Source organism: Acartia tonsa, chromosome 4 (assembly GCF_053477335.1).
Source record: "Acartia tonsa isolate MP-2025a chromosome 4, ASM5347733v1, whole genome shotgun sequence".
Taxonomy (NCBI): Eukaryota; Metazoa; Arthropoda; class Copepoda; order Calanoida; family Acartiidae; genus Acartia; species Acartia tonsa.
In genome coordinates, this window is record NC_137263.1 from 6,920,306 (window position 1) to 6,946,536 (window position 26,231).

Here is a 26,231-nt window from a genome sequence, read left to right on the forward strand (position 1 = left end):
GCCCGTTAATTATCAATCATTTGCAATAATATTGCAACATTCAAAACATTCAACTGAACGGTTCGTATCAAGGTTAAGAACCATCAATCTTAAATCTGCCCACGGGGGGGTTAAACACTCCAACAAAAAACTAATTCGTATTTATTTCAGCATTTTGCAATCTGCAATTAATATCTAATTACCTACCACGATGCATCTCGCTTGTACTCCTATGCTTGGCAAATTATAATCTCCTCAACAAATTACCAACAAAGACCAAACCAAATTAGATAAAATAAGGACAGTTTTGCCCACATAGAGCAGTAAGGGAAGCGATACAACTATAGTTATAGAGTAGCTGCGCAGATAAAATTAGATTTAAGACATCCATACTTAAATTATACATAGTTAAACTACAAAAATGTTTTGACGGCTTGTAGGAAAAATTATGCACTTTACCTTCTGTATATAATATATGATACAGGGCGCGCCTCTTAAATGGTCCTAAAATTTAATCTATAATGCTTTAGATACAGAGGAATTTTATTTATTGTTTAAACAAGATGACAAAATACACGCGCGAATCCTAAAAAGACAAACATTTATAGAGCTGCTACAACCTCTAACTTGTACCTAACTATTACATGAATCACCATACCAAGTTTGAAATCGATGGAACAATCATGCTATTGACATAGCAAATTGTCCAATTTTGAAAGAGCCATCCTTAAAAAAGAAAATACACAATAAACAAATTAAAGTTCCTTCTTTAAACATTTCCAAACATTAATGGCTAAAGTTTTAGACAATTTATGTGAAACACACTGTAGCTCTTTACGTTGCAATTTTGCCCCCCTATTGTCCCTTCCTCCTAACCACTGCCACTGCACTACTTTATAAAGTCTGGTTGAGAACCTTGAAAGAAATGCCTGAAACCAGAACAATATTCTCAACAACACGTCATTCCCTGGGGCACAATCTTCATACCCTCGGGCTCCAGCCAACATTTATGTACACAACAAACACACACGCACAGTGCACACCCACCCACACACACACCCAAACTCACGCACACACACACAGCGTGTGAAGTGCGTGTGACATAGTTAATCATGTTAGTTATTGTATCACGTTATTTTGTTGTCAAACTAAGCGCCACTCATTCTTTTTTAAAAAGTTAAGTTTGTCCATTCCAATGTACTGTTAGTCTGTCCGTCCGGAGTATCGTATTAAATTTAGACATGTTACAAATATCACTTATAAATTTCTCATGTATATTCCTGGCATAATCTATAAGCACAGTAACTCTACAGTTTGTCTCAATAGACGGATAGTGCTTATACGTCCATCCCCTCCTCATTGAAATATAAGCTTTTTTTACAATAAAACAGATGATCTGCGATTGTTTTGGATTTGATAATCTTTCTGCCATTTAGTAACTTTTATATAAGACGCGTTTCTTCTCTACATATAGCAATATTTGATTGTACTATTGTCTGCAATATTGATATCCTTTCGGCAGTTTAAACAAGAACGGTTTTAAATTGAGAAATTCCTTATATCATATTAATCCTTAAAAAAAGTCTATCTCTGTACCGGCGGTTCTCTCTAATCGCTGTATCGTTTAAATTCTCCTTTAAAGTGTAGCTTCTCTTAGGTTCTGGGTAGGTTTATAACTATTATGGGGAGGGTACCATCACCCTCCCAAGTTACATACATATACATATTATTTATTTGTTTATATAAATCAATATTCCCCGCTTTTACTTTCATTTTACAATTTATGACAAAAATTTCACTAATTGTCTAACCATGACAATTATGACTTTTCTAAACAAACAAATATTTTTTTTGATTTTCTAAGCGTTAAACTAAAATAATTTTCTTTCTTTGTCTTTGTGTAAAGTTTGTTTTCATTTCTAATAAAATTGTATGCTTCATTAGTCCAAAAACCAAATGAGACAAAAGAAAAAATCTGGAACAATCCTTTCCATCACCAGAGCATATACCCCCCCCCCCCACCCTGATTCTTTCCTTTTCATTTTACAAACTTTTCGGTTTGATTTTCCTGGTTAAGTTAGTTATGTATAGATTTGAGAGGAACCTAGTAATAGTGTCTAACTTTTTATCTTTGTGACGTAATAAAAATCGAAGGATGAGAGGGTAGGTGGGAAAGGAAACCCCTAAAAAGAGATGGATTTTTGTTACGTCACATAGATAAAAAGTTAGACACTATTACTAGGTTCTTTTGAAAGCCCATCAAACTGTATGCTCCAATCAGGAGCTAGAAACAAGTTTATTAAAAGAGGACGAATTGAAATGTGAGATCCACTGTTTAATTATAGAAATCATACCAAAAAAATCTGGCAATTTTACTTTCACACAAAATTATAAATACTGCCCCCTCTTTATTGTAATGCCTTTTGTTCCTAATTTAATTGACAGTTTTGTTTGTAAAAAGAGAGCTTTTATATCCAAGAGTGATAAAGATTTTTCTCGTATTCATTCGAATCCGGTGGATAGGAACCGGTTCTCATCCATACGAAAAAACTATGTCTAGCATCGTATTATATCCAGCTTTCTACGAATATAGAAATGTACAATCATAAGATTAAAACCAGTTTTTTTAGCCGGTGCCTTTCGGCACCTCGGGGCTAAAAAAACTAGTTTTAATCGTATAATTGTACTTTCTATATCCGCGGAGAGCCGTTTATAATACGATGCGAGAAATAACTATTATTTGCTTAATAAACAAGTACATATAAAAGCATAACCTACAATCTGACCAATTTGAAGACTTGTAAAGTGGACTAGCTGCTTAAAAAGAATTATATCCTTGCATCCTTTTCTTTATGGTCATAATTTGATTCACTTCTTGTGGTTTTCAAATTCCAGGCCATAAAACTCAGGTATTAGGTATAGATAACAAGTGAAAGAATTTATAAAATAAAGCTCTATAGCGAATTGTTTTATATTGCCTATAAAAAATTACGTCAAACAATACAAATGACAATGATAGTCCAATACACAAACTAACTTACTAATAGCAGGCCAATATACATCGTAATTGACCAATGGTAGGCCAGTATGGCGTCATATTTTATAGGCATTATAAAAAGCTTCTTCTTTGGTCTCTAATACAAATATGGTTATAAAGCATAGCATACTAGGTTTTGATGGTTTTTAAAAGCGAAGCTTTTCTATAATTAGGGTCGGTCCGTCCGTACGTCCGTCCGTCCGTACGTCCGTTCGTCCGTAACGGATAGCTTTTTTTTGTTAATTTAGGCATGTCAGAATTGTCCTATCGATTTCAAATTTTGCATTGTGATTCTTTTAGTAGTTAGGTACGATTTAGAAAGCGTAGCAACTCTATAATCATTACCAAAATTTCCGTACGTCCATTTTAAACATGTTGATTTTTCTAATTTTTTAACAACAAATTTGTATGTGATCTAATCATCCGATTGATCTGATTTTTGGTATATTGATTCCTGGGACAACAGAGTATAATGTAATAAGCGAAGCAACTTTATAATAAAGTCCTAAATATGTAAGTATGTCCATAAATATTATCCTGTATAAAGCAGTTTTTCAACAAATTTACTTACAATTTTGCTTCGACCCTATACATTTATATTCTGATTATTCAGTTCTGACACTACATAAGTGTTCATGTCCGTTTGTCCTACCGTTTCAGTGCTTCGCTTTTATGGATGTTGTCATCCTTGTTTATATTGACATTATATCTCCCTGGAATACGTGTTACCTTCTTGTGTATACCTTGTTCCTGTTAGAATCCGGATATTTGCCCCTGGCTTACTCATTCTTTATCTTCTTTTATACCCATTTCTTACTTTTTATATCATCTTATATACCTAAAAACAACCAATTTAATCAATAATTATTTGTACCAATTGACAGCAACCTTAGAAATTTGGTCATTTGTTTTAACAACAGGAACTGCCTTACAAAAATTTATTTTCCCACGCAAAGTGATAAAAGACGCATTTTTAGGTTTATCAATTTATTTTCTGCAAGATTAATAATCTAATTATTTTCAGGTTTATTGGAGGCTGTTGGAAAAGAGTCGCTGCGCTCCAGATCTGAAGGAGGCGAGAACCAGGCATCTTCTGGAGGTATGGGCGGTGACAGGAGCAGTCCTGCCTTGTCCTCCAGCAAGTATAGTCCAGCCTCCAGCTCCTCAAGTCAAACTTCAAGGAACAATAACAATATTTTTTAACATGATTACCAGCTTTACCATTGTTAAGTGTGTTTTTGGGACAGTATGATAAAATTTATTTTAGTCAGCGGTCATTGTTCAATCGATTTGTTGTCTTACGAGCGTTACTTAACAAATGCCTTGTAATATGATTTTTTAATAAAAATAGTAAATCATTTTAAAATATTTAATCAATTATATAAAAATATTGTACACAAACAGGCGTTTTACCCCACCTATGGCGATCCGGCAGCCAGAACCTCGTCACCTGGGTCGTCCAGATCCAGCTTACAGGCTGGATCCTGCTCACCTCCATGGAAAGGAGAAGAGTATATTTTCCAGCAGTGGCGGGGATGACAAGTTTAGTGGGGACAAAGGAATCAAATTATCACCGAGAATTGGTAAGATATTTTCTCGTATTCATTCGAATCCGGTGGATAGGAACCGGTTCTCATCCATACGAAAAAACTATGTCTAGCATCGTATTATATCCTGCTTTCTACGAATATAAAAATGTGTAATCATAAGATTTAAACCAGTTTTTTAGCCAGTGCCTTCGGCACCTCGGGGCTAAAAAACTGGTTTTAATCTTATAATTGTACATTCTATATCCGCGGAAAGCCGTTTATAATACGAGAAATAACTATTATTTATATTTACTAATTTAGCAAATTTGTTGGATCCTTTTGCATAATTGTCAAATATAGTCAGTAGTTATTAACATTCACATATCACAAACACACATAAAACAAACATACACATATCACAAACACACATAAAACGAACATACACATATCACAAACACACATAAAACGAACATACACAGACATATATTTAATATACAAGGCAAAAACAAGGATGACAAAATCCATAAAAAGTATGGTTGAAAAATTAGATGCATTATATGCAAGTTATGTTCGTTTATTAATAATATGCGCCCATCCAACCATCCAAAAACTAGCAAACAAATAATACAGTCGCATGACATGAAATGTATATTAGATTCGATTCTAGAAACAAAAGCGTCATATACGCAAATAAACAAAGCCATGCGTCATCCAAAACTAAATTAGCAATTAAAAGACGATAGTACATCCTTGTTAAATATCAAATAACTGGTGAACAATGAAATGTCAACTTAAAAGTATTTTTGAACTGATCCTAATACATGTTGTATCTGAGTTTCAAAATTTAACAGGGTGAAGTGGTTACCCCCCCCCCTCCCCCACCCCCTCCTAAAAAAAGTCGGCTCCACATACATCTTTGGATTATATATCTATTTTTGTGTTGTTTGTTTTGAAAGCGGAGCTTCTCTATAATTGATTTGTCACGGAGCAATAGGTATAACATTAGTTATTTAGACATAGGATAAGAATGAAATTTATATTTTTGCACATGATTGCTTTAAATTATCAAATTTTAGTGTATTGTGTTCTAACATAAGTTTCCTGCTTTTTAATTAAATTACAGATAATACATTATATACGGTTGATTTATGTAAAGGGGAAGCTATTTTGATAATTTATATGTCACTTTTAATAACATTTTCCAGACAAGAGTTTTTAGATTTTAATAATTTGTTATTTCTGAAGCAAAGCTATTCTTTCAGCTTGGTCTTTCTGGTCAGTTTACCAGTTAAAAATTATTAGTATGTATTAGCAAAATTATCTATCTTGATGATGATTACCTTTAGGGGCCTTGTTATCGCTTCGTGTTCTAGACCTTTCCCGCACCTTGAAAAATACTTCGCGTCTTATAATTGCGATGTAAATAGTCCATTCGCCCGAAAGACAACCAACCCTTTGATTGCAAGACCTTTGGCTGGAAGTCCTAAATGTGCATGGTAAATGCGCTGTTTGCGGACCAAGGCATTCCCTCTACTCTTACTATTGATGTCACGCGCCTGACTAGGTACCAGTTTTAACATCTCTATCCAAACAAAGGGATACCTATCCTGTTTGGTTTAACAATTACTTTAATTTTTCAACTCTTGGAAGAAAAAATGAATATAAAACGTGTAAAACAGTAAAATAAATAAATATAGTAAAATCAAGGACAATTGTGTGAATGTGTAGCGCAGCAATAACAACTTTAAACTTTTATTGTATATTACAAAAATAGAAAGTTTAATTTTCAGACAAAAATATATTTTTAAAAGAAATTGTTTTAGCATTGCGTAATTATACCAATTAATAAACACTGAAGATATTTGTGTTACCTACCTAGTCATAGAGAAGCTTGGCCTCTAAAAAATACACGGAAAGGCAATAAACAAACAAAATTCCCGAAACCGACCATAAAAGTTGTATGTCCAAAACCAAATAAACATTTGGAACCGTAAATGTTAAGTTTACTTTATTCTGACCAAGGCAGGCAGCTACTACCAAAGCAGGATTCAGCCGCCGGCCCATTTTATGAACATTAGACATCCGAACCCGCGGTCTTGTCCCTTTTGGATTTGAATTGACAATCTGTAGCTAAAATTGTGGTTGATTAAAAAAGACAGATATATCCGACTTTTAAAAATAATATATTTGCCTTTGTTTTAAATATAATTATTATTTGTTTTTATTTACCAGTCAATCTGCCTTTCTAAACAATCTTTAGCCGATTTAGCCTTTTTTCATCCATGTGAAGCCAGCCATTTAAAGATTGGGCGGCTGCTGAACCCTGAATATTCTTACTGTCATTTCCTTTCAATATTTGCCAAACAAAACCTTGATTTTTCTTGCTTATAATCATAAATCTTTTTTTTTAAATTTAAACTATTGTTTTTATTCATTTATTTCATTAATCGTTTAAAATCCTCTAAGCAATCTTGAAACAATGCAAAATACAAAAAAAATGTAGCTTGTAAATGCATCTATTAGCTTAGTATGTGCACGCCCATTTACCAGAAGGCATTTTTGATAATTTATGATCTTAATATATGCACCTAATATGATCAATTATGAACTATTACCTTATTAAATATAAACCAGGCCTTACAAAGTTGAGAGATAATTGATTATAAATTCGCCATTGTAGTAATTTTATTTTAAAATTATATATATAATTTGAATTTAATCTTTATTTGTATTCTAGGCCGACGAAATCCGCTGCGAATGCTGAGCAACGCCATTGATTTTAGATCCCGCCGCAAACAGCGGCCCAAGTCTGCTGATTTTGAAATTGTAGATGAAGCGGATGGTGACCGGGCGAGAGAGAGGCGGCGAGGCGATAAACAGCTTCTAGAGCCGCCTCGGTCAGCCAGTGTTACAGATCTATTAGAAAGTGTCACAATTAGTAAGAAAGAGCGCGTGCTTGAAGGTCGCAATTCTGCCCCCGATATTATACCTAATAATAAGCCTTATGATATGAAGGATAGGCTGGTTAGGCACAGGCCCCGTGGCACAGCCAGCACAGTGGTCACTAAGCAGAAGCTGAGCACAAGGTTCCAGCCCCAGAGAAAGCCGGCCCACCGTATAAGTCACTCCAACAGTGTGCGTCGCGCCAAAACATTCAACCATGGCGGTCCCGTGTCATTGACAGACGCCACATCAGCATCACCAAAGCCTCCGCTGGCCAGCAGTGGGACGCCCAGTGGATACACAACACTGCCGAAACAGTCAACTAGCAGCAGCAGGTCACTGGGATCAACCAGCAGCAGCAGCACAGAGGGAGGATCATCACAAGGAAGCTCAACAGATTCTGGACAGGGGACAGCAAGCAGTACGGATACTTGCAGCACAGCCAGCAGAAAGTCAAGCAACTCAAGCTATACTAGCTCTAATTCTGAGGGCGGTGGAAATAATCATGATATTGGCAAAATAAGCCAAAGTGCTCTGGATGAAATAGCTGCTTTTGAAAAATTTATAGATGAATATTTTCAAAATGCTAATAACAATGTTGTGAAAGTAAAGAAACCGCCGGAATCTGGCAAATCAAGCCATAGAAAGGTGTCGAGCTCAACTGCATTAGCAGAAATTTTAGAATTGTCAATTTAGCTGCCAAGTAATTTGCTTAAATTATGCCTTTTTAACTTTTCATTTGCTTCTTTGATTAAGAATCAAAATTGAGCTTTGTTTTGCAGTAATTTTAGAATTAATATTTGGTGTTAAAACATTGAGTCCAAAAATATTGTTTTCTTCAGAAAAAAATAACTTGACAGTAAAAATGTTGAAAAGGCATTCCATTCAGCACCCAAATTTATAATCAAAATTTTAAATAGACATGTATAATACAAGCAATGTAGTTTAAAAATGTGTCAAACAGCATAGCTACTTTATAACTGTAATTAATGTTGTCTATCAATCCGTATTAACGGGAATTTAACATTGTCAATTTTTTTTGTGGTTGTTTAACTCCAAACTCCACAAATTTTGGCGCTTTTCGAAATGATTTAGAGCCTTATATTTTAACAAATCGGGTATAATTTAGTCATTCCATACCCAACAAATTTAAAATACCATACAAAAAATAATTTTACCATTACATTGCATTGGGGTAAAACTTTATGGAGGAAAAGGTTCGAGAATTATCACGATATTTCATTTAAAAATGAAATTAGTTTGGTTTTGCTGCGTTATTTATGGATATATTTGTCGTTGTTTAATGTAATCTTATTTTACATATAATATTTTGTTAATTATTTTTGTAAATATTGAAACTCTAGTTACCCTAAAATCAAATTCTAATGTTGTTGTGTTCATTTATTATTATTTATACATGTTTATATTTCTTATTGCCTTAATTTCAGTGCCTTTTGGAAAATATTTATAGAGCAAATAGCAAGAAACCCGAATTTTAAAATTTTGGCTTAACCTAAAATGAGATACAATAGATTTTAAAAATAGTAATGAAAATGTATTCTTTTTTGTACCTCATCATTATACTATTTTATTTGAATACCTAAATCCTAACTAAGAAATTTTATAAGATTTTGCCCCCTCTGTCTTAATCTATAATACAAAGTAGAATTATGTCTGACTGTTCGTCCGTACGTCCCTTAAGATCTCGGTAACCACTGAACCGATCGGATTCTACTCTTTAGGGTATATACCTATTGGTCCTTTGGTGGTTTTAAGCTATTTTCTTGGGGGGTGGGACACACCCAACCCCCCCCCCCCCATTAAATGAAACCCCCCCCCACCAAAAAAAAAATGTTTTCTGGGGAACATTAAACTACGGGCAGCACCAGTAGTACCTTTTTATTTTTTTATGTAATTTAAATTTTTTAAAATTATCTCTTGGGGCAGAGCCCCTAGAGGCTAGGGGCAAAGCCGCTAGTAACTTTATAAAGTAAAAAGATAAAAGACTCAGCAATAGTATAGATGAAAGGTAAATGTTGATTTAGGAAATAGAAAAAAAACATTTAGATTTAACCTTGGGGCACTTTTATCTATTGATAATTAAAATTGTTATAACGGTGATTAATTGAATATATAATACCTATTTCTGTTTATTTTTATGCTCATATGTAATCCTATATTTGTATTACTTGCATTTCTTGAAATTTCTATGTGATATTTATATATATTTTTATTTTAACATGCTATTTCTACTCTTGCTATCTTGTATACATGCCTATTCATTATTAAATGCTTTTTTAAAAGGCAATAAATATTTGAAAATCATTTTGTTTTATTATCTTATGCAATTTGTTTTCAAAGTTCAAATTAACTACTAATAGATAAGCGCAGCCTCTCTGATAATAAGATATGTGTGAACGTCTGTTCCACCAGCCTTTCGAGTCAGCTGACTTTTTACATAATCAAATTTGATGACAAAACTTTTTTTATTTCTAAATTTGCCGCTAAAATGAACCAATAATGTGATTCCTTGTTAAAATACCAGCGCAAAATTGGTTATATTTATATAGATGAACAAGTGGTTGGACCCTTTTAGCGGCAAATTAGTTTAATCTATTTTTAATTATTAGATAATTTATCCGCTAATATTTCAAAATGTTTCTTATCAACCAAATGACACAACAGCCAAAAATTGAAGTGTTTATTATATGAAGATGGTTAAGATACGGAAAGTGTCTTGTTTGACGTCATAAAAATGCGTATAAATCCATCTCTTTTTCCCACTTTCCGTATCTGCGAGGGTTAATATTTCAATAGCTTTTGACAGTATGTAGATAAATAACCAAAAAAATACAGCTGACTAGAATGGAAAAGTAAAAGTTATACACATTAGTAAAGGTTCTTTTTATTTTTGTAAATTTCATCCCTTTGTCCCTTCCTCCCCATTAATAAGGCTCACATCCAATGTCCGTGAACTTGCCTTCGTTTTAGGGCAAAACTTTTAGTTATCACAATTAGGTTCAACATTAAGAATCTTAATTGTGTGATAATGGTTTAAACGGTGTATAGTATATATAACAAGAATCATAAAAATCCACCAAAGCAAAGCTCGATAGAAACATGTCATACATCAATTAACTCAACTTAGTGTTACTATTGTTTCCCTTATAGTACTTAATAGTAGAAAATATCTACAGACCTTATAAAACTCAAAATTTATTTATCTATTAGGCCAAACAAAACATAAAGAGACTATATAGCTATAAATTTTTAACGTAACAATTGTATAATTTGTATATACACTTTAAAAATAGAGTCTTTAAAAAAAATTAATTTTATCTGGGCTTCTTATAAATGAGAGTAGCCTTGCAAACCATAACAAATCATTGTATAAATAAGTTCCATAACGATGAGGTAATTATCTTATAACTGTAAATAAGATAACAGTTTCAGATTACCGACGTAGTGACCCTAATAGTAGAGTAGCTGCGCTACTATTGCTGAGGTGTGAGAAGGGTGTAGGTATAGTGTATACAACACTATGGTAATAATAAGTTGAGGTATTTTGATCCCATTATCATCACATGTATCTCTAGGAAAAGAGCTAAACTCAAAAATTGCGAGCAAAACTACTTTACATGACTAAACATTTATCTTCTACGTAACATGATTAGAAGCTCTCGTATGTAAACACATACAAATGGATGTGAAAGTTGTCTGAAAAAGAAAAAGAAATGGATGGCTCCGTAAAGATAATGGTAGATTTTGAATTTTTTTTGTATAAAGTATAAGGGCGTCCAAGCTTTTTTATTTGGAGGGGGGGTAATCACCACTTCCCCCCTCCCCCTTGGACTTTCTTTTAAAGTATGATGTCAAACCTATCTACTAAATAGCTATGCCTCATTCTTATTTGACTATAAATTAGTCTAAATAGAATTATTCTCGCCAAATATGAGTATACCATTATCATATATAGTATGGTACATATCATTAGTGCGCTAGTATGGAACTTTAATGATGTTTTAATATGATGGATAAACATGGGGCTCAACATTATGTGTGTGGGTGGATGCCAGATTTTTAACTTAGGATACCAAGGAAAAAAGGGTTTATCATTTTTGGCAATAATTACGAATTAAAAGACATTTAGCTAGCTGTAATTATTTGTTTTTAAAAGCGAAACTTTTCTACTATTAGGTTTGGCCCGTTCGTCTATACGTCCGGAAAGTATAGCTTTTCTTTTCGTTAATTTAGGATGTTAGCATTTTTCAACAAATTTACTTACAATTTTGGGGTATAGTCCCTTTCGTAACATCGCACCTTATGGGGCGATGTTACGAAAGGGACTATTCCCCAATTTTGTTTCGACGTTTATACATTTATATTCTGATTATTCAGTTCTGACACTCTATAAGTGTTAATGTACGTTTGACCAACTGTTTCAGGGCTTGGCTTTTATGGACATTATCAGCCATGTTAATTGATGAGACAAGACAAATTTTAGTTAATAGCTGTCTTTCCTTTAAATTAGTTTAAAACTTTCCTAAATTCAAACTGTCCATTCTATTACTCTTATATGGTATAAATTTCTTTTAAAAGCGAAGCTTTTCTACATTTACCAGGCCTTAGAAGCTTCAGTTGCATTAAGGCTTACTAAAGCCTATAAGCTTACAAAAGCTACCTAGTTAGCCTTAGCTGCAGCAACCAAATTTCAATTATACTACCCTCAGCAACAATCACTCAAAGTGTCACTCTGCCTTAGCAACCCCAAAACGCAGCAACTCTAACCTTACTAATTCTATGTCACCCAAATTTTTAGAAACCTCAGTCACAGCCGTAATAAAATGCACAGTTTCAATAAGCCACTAAAAAAGCCTTAACGCTAGTCGCGCTGCTTAAACGAACCATGCAAAAAGCCTAACAGTCATCAGTGTGCTTTACATAATCGACCCTCAACCACCTCAACTGTGAGCAAACCTCAGTTACAAGCACCCTAAGCTGCACAGCAAAATTTGTATATAATTATATCATATCATATTATAGATAGTTGCTTACTGTTATTTCGTTATTTCCTATTTTGTTGACCCTTTGTGTTTGACTTCTAAAAATGATGATGCACATCGAATTTGTTCAAATATTTTTTATTTCTTCAATATCAAACCGAATATGATATCAGTTGTGGAGATTAAAATATAAAGTTTTAGTTTGCTTGGCTTTAAAATGTCGTCTTCGTTGCTAGAAATATTTTAATCAATTCTGTTAATTGAAATAGTTAAAACCATTGACGTGCACAGGTAATTACCACAAGAAAGTGGGGGGGGGGGGGGAGGGTAAAACCATTAAGTGGGGGAAAAGGGTAAGGCGGGCCAATCTTAAGGTGGGCGTTGACACCCTTTTACACCCATCGCCTTTCCCCTAGAACTAGAGCCAGAACGATGCCTCAAAAAAAGAAATGTTGTGGATCTACATTTCTGAAATCGATGTGGAGTCGGAGCTCGAGTGTAGTATCGGATCTCCAATTTAAAATATGTATTACTATTAACTATCTAAAATCTAAGCTACTCATAGACATTGCGCCATATTCTATAAAATTTCATAGGCTAGCCTATGGGTAATGGTTTCCTTAGCCTAATGTCGGATTTTATTGGATTATCGTTTGACTTTTACTCAACACTTCTGAAACATGCTGTATAAATATCAATTACATGTGACTGTTACCTAAATGCCTAAAATTTGTAAAATATACTTCTCGCCAATGAAATTGAATACCTTACCAATAAAATATGAATGTGAAATGTGTTCTAAAATACTCCATCTATTTACTCTGTTTAAATATATGGTTCTATCTTATCTTGGCCAGCTTATGTACATAGATTCATCCAAAAGGACCTATGGATTTGGTTAAGTTTGCTAATAGGAACCAGAACATTAAATGTAATTGAGAAAAGAAAGGAAAATATTCTAAAAAACTTAACGTCCAGAAAAAGTAAACAATTTAGCCACAAAAAGGGCTTTGCCGAAGGCACAGTGCTCAATATAGAACCTTGATCTTGGCCTTCAACTAAATATAGATACAAATGAGGTATACCTTCTCAAAAAGCTCCGGCTTCAATCTGATTTATTTTACCATCTTTACCAAGCGTTTAAACTTTAATCCAATGAAATTTAAAATAGTATTATTGTCTATTATATTTTATGTACTGTTTTTTATTCTTAAACCTGGCCCAATCTTCAGGTCCTCTAACAGGTACATATTATGCATATGTTTGTGATGCACATCCTTCTCCGATCCTTTAGAACCATTGATACATTGTTCTTGCATCTAGTGTATTGGATTGTTATATTGTGTATTCAATTTATGTTTAGTAATTCTAACTAGCTTCATTCACATTTCATTTCAAGTATGCATCTCTTAAATAAACAATCAGAGGTGGACAAAAGTAAAGTTTTTCGACCTGAAATAACATCTTAGGGTATTGTTAATAATATCTTTATTTAAAGTAAAAGGTGTGCAATAATACCTACTATTAAAAAATTTAATTTGCTCAGCTTTAGACATGTCAAAAATGCTTAGCCTTAAAAGTTTGATTGGAAATTGGCTTAATAATTGAAATACCATTCTTGTATCATTTATAGTTTATTGGCAAGGAAGGAAGTTTAAAAATCGTAACTTTTTGTGCTATTACTATTAGTTGAGCGATATATTTTTTAATGTATTTTTAAAAGCGAAGCTTTTCTACAGGTAGGGCCTGTAATTTCGTAACGAGTTGCTCTTTTCGTTTTGTTAAATTGACCTGTCGTTTTCCAACAATAAATGATGATTTCTGTAACAGATAGGTACAATTTAGAAAGTTTAGCAACTCTATAATCGCTGCCAAAAAGATATACATACGTCAATTTAAAACAGACTGACTTTTAACTTTTTTTTGTATGATACAAACATCACATTTACCTGTTTTTTGGACAAGGCAAAAAAATCAAGCGAAGCATCTCTTCAATCAAGTTCTAAAAATGCAAGTTTTTCCTAAAACAGAATCCAAAATTTACGTAATACTGTGGATTAATAATATTCTGCTTATTAAGTTTTGACACTCTAAAAGTGTTCATGTTCGTTTGTTCTACAGAACTCCGCTTTCAGGGATGTTGTCATCCTGCTTTTTTTTATCCAAAGTAGACAAGAACATAAAAATGAGTTTAAGTTTATAAATTTTATTTGATCAACACAATAATTATCTTCAATAACTGCAATCACATAAAAAATGCAGGCATATATGTATATCTATAAAATAGGTTTGCCTACTACATCTGTAGGTGATTCAAACTATCTAAGTTGGCCTAACTTAGGCGTAATTCTTCCATATAATACATGATATTTTGGTTAGGTTTACATTGAACAATAATTTGTCTTCTTTGTAATACAACATCAAAAGTACCACTGAGAAATCATATTATTTCTGTTTACAGTTGGAAGCTTGAAAAATACTTCGTCTCTCTTATGATTATGATAAGAAATATGGAAAAAACAGATTTTAAGCCCTTGATCTTTGATCAAATTGAATTCATGTGTTTCTTTTTACCTCTATTATCATCCCTTATATTCGGAGATATCGTCGTTGATTTTTAGAGAGACGAAATATTTTTAACCTTACAACTGTGAAAAACAGAGTCTACATATTATGTTATACATTAACTTTATATATACATTAACTATATTATCCTATTTCATATATTATTAAGTGTAAAAAAACAGGGACTTGGGATAGTGTGTCGTAAAAAAATTCATTATAGATTTGACTGTAGAAAAGTTGGTTGTGGAAACTGGGTAACAAAAAATCTCACGGAATTAAGAAATATATTGTTTTCATGTATGAAATATCCACCCTCAATCACCCTCTTGAATGCACATTTATAGTTTTTATGGAGTAAAATAAACTTATGAATTAAATGATGATTTTGGGATTCACCGAGTATTTGGCTTAGAGAAACAACATTTGTTAAAGAACTAAATTGATTATTCTATGTAAAAATACCTTTTGCTTAGTTACCATATAATTTACAAATTATAAAAAAATAATTTGATTTCGATTATGTTTGGATATATTGTTTTTGGGATTCACCGAGTATTTGGCTTAGAGAAACAACATTTGTTAAAGAACTAAATTGATTATTCTATGTAAAAATACCTTATGCTTAGTTACCATATAATTTACAAATTAAAAAAATATTTTGATTTACGATAATGTTTGGATATATTGTTTTTTATCAATAAACTGTTGTATAATAGCGGCCAGGTGGCGAGAATATTCGCCGCTGTATTTTTCCTCTGGATATACCTGAAATAGAGGGGAGATTCTTTAAAAATATGCTATAGGGTAGACGCAAACAATTTTAAGATTGTTGTTCATATAAGACATTATACAAATTTTAATAATTCAAACAAAATACTGGAAGACATTCTACAAAAATTAATTTTTTTCTGCATTTACCCTAAAGCAGATACTCTGCTTCCATTATTTCTAGAGCAGGAAATTCGTTCATATTACATTATTCATCATTACTAACTAGATAGTCAACCCTTTCATTGCACGGTCTTTGTCTTGAAGTACCTACTTTCATTTTAATGAGTTAAACTTCATATGAACCAGGGTTTTTTGTTTTAATGCACTGACCAGACAAATAAAAGCACATGCATGAATTCTACTCTTGTAGCCAACTTAAAAATACCTAAGATATTGAGTATATTCACTACTATAAATGCTTACCATTTGTTTAAAGTTTGCCCTTGACTGAAGAAATGCCTTGGATAGGATGAATGTGTGCTGTATTCTATCTGGACTTCTATCACTGCTGGCATCAACCAACAATATTCGCAACCTAAACAAGGACAATTATGTTTCTTAGAAGCGCAGCAACAAATACAAAATGTTAAAAATGGAAACTGTGCATGCAAAGTATTTGCTAATTTAATCATATGAGTTGACAGTACGGTATAGTAATGGTGTTCAAAAGCTATATAATATTTAACTTGATATTACACTAGAATAAATTGTTTAATAGTTTTCTGAAATGTACCAATAAAAGTCAAATAACGACTACCAATAAACCAAACAATTCTGTTGTTGATATAACAAGAACACAAAAGTTTACCTGGGTGGTAGTTTGGATGCAAAATTATTGATATGTATTGAATGCAAAGATTGGATCTGTAGAGAAGACATTAGTTTGCCAAGGTGCCAGGTATCTAATTTACATAAAAATACATCACATCAGTTAGTGTCAAATTAAAATGCACAAAATTTTAAAGGATAATAAATTTGAATGAAAAATATTACTGTATAAAAAATGGCCACGAAAAATAACTAATAGTTGATAGTGCCTAAAAACAACAAATAAGAAAAATATTTACCTAATTTAGTCCAATCTGCTATTGGATCAATAATGACTGCACAGTCAAGTGTAGAATTCTTTTCTTTTGCTAAAATTATTCATAATTAATTCAATCTCTAATAACAAACAAATAACCAAACTGAGATAAAGTTTAGATTTAATCTAGGTCGTTGAACAATATCATAGTTGTTAAAATGCTCAAGATGCTTATGATTGGATACTTTAATAACTTAAACAAATTGAGGAAAAACGAATTTATCCCCCATTTTCCCCTCCTTGCCTGCTTAAAAGTAAAACCGTGAATACTAAATACCTATAATAGGTGTTGACAGCAAGGCTCTGAATTCCCGGACAACTAAAAAAATTAATTACCTAGAAGAAGATTTGCCACCCAGGCTCCAAATCCCCTGCCACCCCAACAAAATATAAATACCCAGAAGAGGTGTTGCTGGCAAGGCTCAAAATCCCCAGACAATCAAACAAAATTTAATTACTTAGAAGAAGTGCTGCCATTCAAAATCCCCGGTCAACCAAACAAAATTGTATACCTAGCTAGAAGAAGTGATGCCAGCCAGGCTCAAAATCCTCGGCCAACCAAACATAATATAAATATCTAGAAGAAGTGTTGCCAGCCAAGCTCCAAATCCCCGGCCAACCAAACAAAATATAAATACCTAGAAGAAGTGTTGCCAGCCAGGCTTCAAATCCCCGGCCAACCAAACAAAATATAAATATCTAGAAGAAGTGTTGCCAGCCAAGCTCCAAATCCCCGGCCAACCAAACAAAATATAAATACCTAGAAGAAGTGTTGCCAGCCAGGCTCCAAATCCCCGGCCAACCAAACACAATTCATTTTTTGTTGTCGTCATATTGTTTGTTCTCAGGTATCTAAATAAATATTCGAAAATAATAAAAAAAAAAGGGAGAAACACAGGTAAAAAATGATATTTTACTTTTCGTTGCTGTTAAATTTCAATCGAAGGATAATAGGATTTTCTCGACTTCTTTCTAGGCTAGATATTTGGATTTAAATATAATGCTTCCAATGATTAATTAGCCTACAGTTTACATTGTTGTTATCACCATTTATTGCAATTTGACTAATTAGAAATATAAATAGATAAGATGTAATTGTAAAAATATTTTGCAGCTAATTTATATAATTGAAAATATCTTATTTTCTATTTCCAATATTTTTCCTGAATCTACAAATAAAACTATTTTTAACATGATAAAACAAAATCTTAGAGATTTTCCTCAAATCAATTCTGGACCACTGAAACCATCCATATATAAAAAGAAATGAGAAGGGGTAGTTTTTTTTTAAAGAGTAATGAAAAAAGAAACTGGACACTTTCGCATCTTTTAAAGTAATGACAATCCAATTTAAACTTAACCAGAGAAAAATAGAGGAGGGAAACGTCAAATTTTTGTATCATTGTTCGATGGATATTACCACATTTTCTTTATTCCTAATTCTAGTGCAGAAGGCCCTAACACTGTGGAGCTGCCCTTTAACTAAATAAAACCTTATCATGCATTAGCAGAAAACAGAAAAAAATCATCCAAAAATAAGGGGGAAGGGGTTCATTGGGTAATAGGTAAACCGCCAAATCTTGACGAAAACAAACAAGAATATAAACCCTGAAGAGAGATTCCAATTAATTTATTATTTCATTCAGAAGTTTGCGATCGAAGGGGGTTGTAGGAAGGAATAAAGACGACAACCCAGCTTCCCCCCCCCCCCCTCCAAATCCTTACACGTCCTTGCTTTGTAGACATTATCGGGGATCTAGTTACACGACACCCTGGCTCTATAACAACCAACATCTCCGTTTGTTTGAATACAGCCATTTACCCCCTTTCCCCTCCCTTGCATAAAACAAGAGGAAGAGATGTTTTCTATTTGGCCCAGGCAGTTTTAATCGAAAATCCTTTTTTACACCCTCCCTGAGTCCTGGATCCAAGATCGTTTTAAAAATGAATAATGGGAATTTTAAAATTATTTGTAGTTTGTGCTTAACCCCCCCCCCCCCCGAGCAAAAAGACTAAACACGCCTCTTATTTTATTCATCAACTTACACAATAATAATAGAAGAAAGGATGAAAGAGATTTTATTACATTTAATTTGGAATGCAGTTTTCATTTAAATCAAACTCTGCAAATTAATATTATATAGTTATTTGATAACAAAAAAATATTTTTTTAATATGAATGCTACCTCAAATAAATTAGGCATATACATATACATATGTATTTAAATATACGTGACAGAGAGGTATAGTATACCAACCTACACAATTGTATTTTATACTTATTGTATCATAGTCAAATAGGACATAAAATTTATTCATTATTCTGCATTACAATGTATGTCCATCTGTCTATCCATCTATTTATTCGACTGTCCAGAGTAAACACCGTTTTTTGTCCATCTGTCAGAAGCTGAAAATCCAGGTAAATTACTGGCCGATAGGAATATGCATTTTAGGAAAGCTTTCTTTTCCTTTAATTAAATTTCTAAACGAAGGAACTTTGACAAAAAAAACAATCTGACACAATAACAGCGAATAGTAAAGTAAATAATATTTCTTGAAGCTTCATATTTTCGCGTTAAAATTTAGGTAATGATGACAAAGTTTTTGTTTTGTTCAAAAGGTTTTGTGTGTAGAACAGGTAACCTGATTATTTGTTGAAAGCTCGCGATAAAATCTTCACTCAAAGGATTCAACTTTGTCTGAAATAAATATGAATCAAAATCAAAGTTATCAAAATAAAAGGCGTTGTATTACGTATGCACAATGCTTAGTTTGTGAGAGGCACTTTTTGCTGATTTCTCTCAAAAAGCCTATCGAGTACTGAACCCTACCCTACCAACTTTAAAGGGGGGGGGGGGGGGGTGAGGTGTAGTTTTTTTCTATAACTACCTTACTTGTGCGGCCATTATTTTATTTATGAAAACTTTCATTTTTCAAAACAAGTCAGGGTGAAGGTAAGATTAGTTCATCATTTTATGGGGGTAAAAAAACTTAAATTTCTACTTCTATTCCAAATACTTTGGAGAACATTATGAATTACTCTTTTCCTGGAATTCTTATGTAACTAAGATTTTCATCATTTCTGGGATTTTATAAAAAGATTTGAATGATATTTCTACTTAATTTAAGCAACTCTTATGTAACAAAACAGACTATTTGCAATCTGAATTAATACTCTTTTGTACACAAATTCTTGATACATTTTATTTAGTAAATATTTCTGCTTCTTTTAGGGAAAATGTGTAAAAAAAAAAATATCCTAATCCTGGCTTTGGGAAATACTTTCAAATATTATTTGCTGTCAAACACTCCATAAAGTCCAACAAGCATATAAAACAGAGCAAAAGCAAAATTTTCATTCAAAATAACTTAGAAACTTGATAAAAACATTACAAGGGTGTTGTAAATATATTCTGTATAATTACGTTATCTTATTCGTTGGCCCATTATTATTTGTTGCTTTTATTGAATTTTTATTGGATGTTTCTAAACAAGTAGTGTCAAAACTTTTCAACTAATTATTTAACAATCTCTGGGTTGTAGTTTAACCAAATTACCTCATTATGTGTAAACCTAAGTTTAGCGATGATAAACTCTAGGCTGGAGGTGAGATAATGGGACCATGTGAGTCCATGCTTGGGTCCTCTGCTATCATTGTCAACAGATGTCTCCAGCTGTTCTCCAGGTATAGATGGCACAGGAGAATCCGGCCTTAATATTTTATTCAAATTATATGTATAAACATTAATAAGGATGTCAAAATCCGTAAGTAGCGAAGCGTCAAACATCATAGTTGGGAATATGGACAAGACAATTTAAGAGTATCTGATGCTTTGTTAAGATCAAGATAATCACGAAACCTTACTCACGTATTTTAATATTTATATTTCGTATCATGACTGAAAAACTGACAGACAAAGAAAATTACATACTGAATGCTCATTAATATCTTCGTCAAAATAATTATCTGCAATTCTACTTAAAATTTGGAAACCCTCCCTGGCTCCGACATTGACACCTGGCATAAGTATAGACAAACATATATACAAACACTTATAGAGTATCTGCATTACTAAAAAAAAATAGAAAGCCATATGTTATCTGATCCATCTACTTACATGAATAAAAGTATAGGCCTGTCAGAGTATTCTCCAGGCACAACAGGATTATGTAACATCTCCAGGCCAAAATACCTTTCTGGATCCTCAGATTTGTCATTAGAAGCACGAAGAAGGTCCGAGCTTGTGTCGTAAGAAACAACTTTTCTTCTGAAATTAAAACTTTACAAATTCTACTTAGCAAGTTTAGATTTTTACAAATTTTGCCTAATTGTTGTAGAAACTTTATTATATATAAAATTTGGGTATAGTTCCTCTTATTTACCAATGGACCTGCCCCCCGCCCCCTATTACAGTTTTTTTTTCACAAGAACTTGCTTTTCTACATTCTTAGTGAAGCTTAATCCTAATATAATCTTGACATAAAATATAAATCACAAATACGTTTTTTCTTAATTCAATCTAGGGTTAGAAAGTGGATTGGTGCATTACTGGAATATCCAGAATTTAAAAAGTATATATTGGACGATGCATTACTTATTTTTAAGAAAATTTTATTTTTTTTATTACAAACGTACAGAATGATAAAAGTAAAACTAATAACAATGACGACATCCACAACAGTGCATTTTTATTTGAAATTATTTAGCGATTAATTAATGAAATATAAATTCATAGCCACCCAATTTATACAAAAGTCAACTTTGGTAGCCGTGAAATTTTGATTTAATAAACCTTGAATAAAAATATTCTTTCACTTTCCTTCATTTTGTTCCTAACATAATTTTTTATCACAGGATTAATCACCAATGCTCGATTCTCAAGGAATACAAAAGGAAATAATCAATCATCTACATTATATAAACAAAATTACCCTTCTGTAGAAATATTGGTTGGAAGTTTGGACACTATCAATTTGTAACAAACCAATCAAAGTTCAATGAAAGTACTCAAAGTTTTTGAGCCAACAAATAAGATAGTTATAAAATTATGGGCACCAGTGTAATTTCATTTCCCATATGACCTCCCTCCCTGACTCTTTATATTTAGATGAAATAAATTGTAGAGAAGATTTGCTAGAAAAAAAATGTAATCTAAATGTTGGAAAGATAAATATTATACTTACAGAGGTAATGCATATTCTTTCACATCTTGTTCAAATTCTAAATTCTGATCAATTGAAATGGTGTGTGCAGATGCCAGTGATAAAAGAAAAGTTTTTGGAACAGATATAGAACTCCTGGTGTACTCTGTGCAAACCTTAATCAAGTAGTTTTATAACTTATAATGATGCACTTATAATTTAAGCTTATTTCAAGTAATTATGGGCTAATCTAATTTTCAGGAAAAAATGAAAGGACAAATGTATCCATAAGAAGTACAACATTATCAATGTAAAAGAGTAGATTGATATCAAACACAATTTTTAATTCTGACTTGATTAAGGACTTCCAAGCTTTTACTAACACCCCCCTCCCTAACTTGGACGTCCTTGCTTGAATTGCCAACAAATTTATAAAATTTTCTTTTAATTAATTTTGAAAAGAATACAGGTTTTGTGTGTACAGCATACAGTCCATCGGCCGGGCCCCTATTAAATCTTTGTATCCGCCCCCCATTACAAAATATTACCTGTAAATAATGTTGTAAGCTTTTGGATGGATGATATTGGCATTGCTTATTTTCCTCATAATTTTCTTTTTCTTCTGTTTTAGATGTTGTAAAGTTACAACTTATACAGATCAATTCAATCTATATAATATGAGTTTTTATTTTTTCTATTGAATTAAAAACTGTAGTATAGTAATACTTATTTCATCAAATGCCAAGCTGTTTTAACAAAATATAGTTGTATATGACAACCTACATATTTATTTTGTGGTAGGTTTTAAAAAAATTGAATAATAATTGCAGGGCTCGGCAGCCGCCTCCAAGCCTCAGGGAAATCAACCTTTTACAGTTTAAAAATCAGCTGTAAGTCTAACTAGAACCTGAACAAAATATGGCAATATCTCTTTAAAAAAATTACAGATACAGATTTAAAAACATTTAAAAAAATAAAAATTCCTGTTCTTGACCATAGTGTTGAGAATAATGAAATTTGTGCAGGTTATAGGATGTTTTGTTCATTACTCGACCAACAAGAACTCTAAAACATAAATTTTAGATAAACGTTATTAGTTAGCTGTTATCTAATATAAAGTTATTTAGATTTATAAAAAAATAGACAAGGCTTTTTGACAAATGAGTACAAAGAATCTAAACTGTAAATTACATGCAATGTCAGTCAATATTACTTTAGATTGGATAGGAGTTGTGGTTTTTTCACAGTTAAATGAGATCTAATCCAAATAAAATTTCTCGACAATTAACTTCTACTCTTTTTAACTTAGATTAGTTATTTGTCGCATCGTATTATAAACAGCTTTCCATGGATATAAAAATTACAATTATATGATTAATATCAGTTTTGTTAACCCCGAGATGCTGAAGGCACGGGCTAACAAAACAGCTTTTAATATTATGATTGTACATTTTTATATTCGTCGAATACTGGATATAATACAATACAATACATGATTTTTCAGTAAGACTTAGACCCGGTTCATATCCTACGGATGTTAATCGGTTTCGAAGCCATGCTGTAAAAATATATTTAAATCAGATAAAAAAAACTTACACTTGGTTGTCGATTTGATTGATTCCCAAGAGCTGAATGCTTTGCAGATTTTCCGACAATAATAATTGTTGAGAACTTTCATTATTCTTAGAAAAATTTTGCACATTCAACTTGTCAATGCCCTAAAATTTAAAGAAATATCGACTCAAATTTCGCTCATTAACTTTCTTTGACAATATAAGCATTTTTTGCCTTTCTCTGTAATACTTAGATTTCAGTAGGAAGCGCGAAAGCAGGTTTTCAAACTAGAAACATTGGTTTACTACTTTCTGAGTTCAGCAGAGACCAGATAGTTCTTTTAAAAAGCTACTTATATTTTATATAGGCACAAAACCTGCACAGAACCATAATGATGCTTCCCTAAAATGTAGAACTCAATCGATTCTACCGATTCTTAACAAAAAAAAATTACTACATAATATAAAAGGATATTAAACAGGTTTTACCTTTTCTTTGTGAACATAAAACAACTGCTTGTTATGTTTTGATATTAAACCCGGTTCGAGATCGACAAAATATTCCAGGTTTCTTCTTAAAATCTAAAAATAAATCAAATCATGACAAAGGTTATGAACAGAGCAGAGTAATAATATTTTTTTTTTACAATATTTGTACACTGAGAACCAAATAAAGAGGCAAATTCGAATTTTCAGATTAGTGGCTTCGTTATTGTTTTAAAATGATTTTACTTTAAATATAAAATGTAGAAGTACCTTTTGATTACTAGTTTCCGTTGTTAATTTATTAAAAATCTTCACCCATTAAGCACAATACTATCCAAAATGAATAGCTATGCCGCTAATCTGAAAATTCGGATTTGCCTATTTGCCCCCCCCCCCCATTCTTTCCCTACCCTGAAAATGGAGGTACGTATTGACCAATATCTAAGGACTAAATTAACAACCAAATCTATATCAATGTAAACTGTCAAACTCTGTAAATTATCTATACCTGTACGCATGCTGCACTTTTGACCGTGCAGTACATGAAAACTTGAAGTTTGTGTTGCGAATGAAGCCAGGATAAAGACCAGCTTGTTGTATCTATCCACTCTATACCACTCAAATATCCAGACCTGAGGTTAACAAATTTAAATAATTGTTTTGGTATGAAACATTATTAGGTAACTTTGTTGAGAATCAAATATATATAATGGTAAGCCAAGACACAAAGGACATAGGTCGACCTATAACACAACAAAAGTACTAGAGGTAAAACGTACAACAAAATTCCTCAGGAGCAAACGTTTAGTGAAAAAATTTAAGTCGTCCTTTATGACAAAGTTAACAAATAAAAAAAAATTTTACCTCCAAAATTCTTTGGATAACTGGACTATAATAGTCATTCTTAAGTAATGTGTGTCTGTTGAAGGTGAAAAAGTGCAAAGGAAAAACATATAAGATAAAAAGAGAAGTAAAAAAGTGCCATGTTGTCCCAGATAATGGTTCTATATAAAAGAAAACTAAATCGCGTTGCCATGTTAAAATTTTTAAAAAATATTTAGGTGCTACGAAGCCATGAAGGAAGAAACTTAACTTTGAGCAAATTGGTTTTAGTGGTTAAAAGATTTATTATCCTAGATGTTCAAACAGACACAATAATTCGTTCAACTTAAAAAGAAATTTGTAGCAGATACATTTTTATACGATATGATTTTCCTTAGCAAGCTATACTATTTACATCTGACTTACTAAACGAAAGAAATGATAATATAATTATCCTTGTACACTTTTGATAAATAATATAGTCAGATGTTCTTAGACTCTGTCCATATTGGTCCAATAAGGAAAATCTAAAGGATAATCTAAATCTAAACTTCATATATCTATTGAGTGGTTAATTGTTGGAGGTTTGAAGTTCAGCAAGGAATCTAAACAATTTTCATGGTTTATTTAACAACAAAGTATGCATAAAGGTACAACACACAAAGTAATTTTTGAGCAAATTTTTTATTCAATTTAAATTCTTAACAAAAAATACAACAAATTGCGTCTTTTGAGTATTAACTATAAAAAAAGAGACAATTGCAAGAAGGTTAAAACATACATTAAAGAAGTATCAAAATTCATACCTCATCAACACCTAATATGAAAGCAATTGGGTAAAATGATATCATGACACTATAAATTCTTAAATTATGTCTTGAGAAAAAAAGTAAAGCTTAGCTACTCTATAATTGTTATGTTTATTGGCCTAATTGTTAAAATTAACCATGTATTTTGAACTATTTTGTTTTGAGTTTTGGCAAATTAGATAATTGAAAAAGATGTATTGAAATTCAATGCCGTAAAATTTTGACAAAAAAAATAAATAAAATTTAAAAAGTTGTTATATAACAAAAGCAAGGTATTTTATTTGTACTTGTATTTGTAATTTATATTAATACCATAATCGGAAATTACTACAGTAACTTATGTATTATGTTACATTTATTTCTTACATAACTTTATCAGGGTAAAAATGACGGTTGCTTTTACTGTATCATTTTAAATATTTTTGCTTACTATATCATTTTGTTAACCACGTAAAACTGTTGGCATTCTATCGATATGCTAATACAATGGTTTAAATCGACTATA

At 32.1% G+C, this 26,231-nt stretch overlaps 3 protein-coding genes across 3 annotated transcripts in view; 1 reads left to right on the forward strand and 2 right to left on the reverse strand.

Moving 5' to 3' along the window:
* LOC145315847 (uncharacterized) overlaps window positions 1-9,813 on the forward strand; it is a 78,943-nt gene extending 69,130 nt beyond the window's left edge. The window contains exons 5-7 of the mRNA XM_080155973.1: window positions 4,041-4,195; window positions 4,419-4,599; window positions 7,283-9,813. Of these exons, the coding sequence (XP_080012099.1) occupies window positions 4,041-4,195; window positions 4,419-4,599; window positions 7,283-8,184 (1,238 nt within the window). The 3' untranslated portion in view covers window positions 8,185-9,813. The remainder of the gene's footprint in view (window positions 1-4,040; window positions 4,196-4,418; window positions 4,600-7,282) is intronic.
* A 5,782-nt stretch (window positions 9,814-15,595) lies between these two features.
* LOC145318202 (uncharacterized) lies at window positions 15,596-22,720 on the reverse strand. The gene is made up of 10 exons (XM_080159543.1): window positions 22,605-22,720; window positions 22,099-22,232; window positions 21,033-21,182; window positions 20,472-20,625; window positions 19,558-19,613; window positions 17,672-17,763; window positions 16,895-16,963; window positions 16,636-16,729; window positions 16,251-16,362; window positions 15,596-15,821 (listed from the first exon to the last, which is right to left on the reverse strand). The coding sequence occupies exons 3-10, from the start codon at window positions 21,089-21,091 to the stop codon at window positions 15,720-15,722; spliced, it is 738 nt and encodes a 245-aa protein (XP_080015669.1). The 5' UTR covers window positions 21,092-21,182; window positions 22,099-22,232; window positions 22,605-22,720; the 3' UTR covers window positions 15,596-15,719.
* Window positions 22,721-23,021: 301 nt separating this feature from the next.
* Window positions 23,022-26,231, reverse strand: part of LOC145318201 (A-type potassium channel modulatory protein DPP6-like) — a 30,955-nt gene continuing 27,745 nt past the window's right edge. Inside the window, exons 15-18 of the mRNA XM_080159542.1 lie at window positions 24,604-24,727; window positions 24,099-24,191; window positions 23,653-23,774; window positions 23,022-23,121 (exon numbers count right to left, since the gene is read on the reverse strand). Of these exons, the coding sequence (XP_080015668.1) occupies window positions 23,022-23,121; window positions 23,653-23,774; window positions 24,099-24,191; window positions 24,604-24,727 (439 nt within the window). The remainder of the gene's footprint in view (window positions 23,122-23,652; window positions 23,775-24,098; window positions 24,192-24,603; window positions 24,728-26,231) is intronic.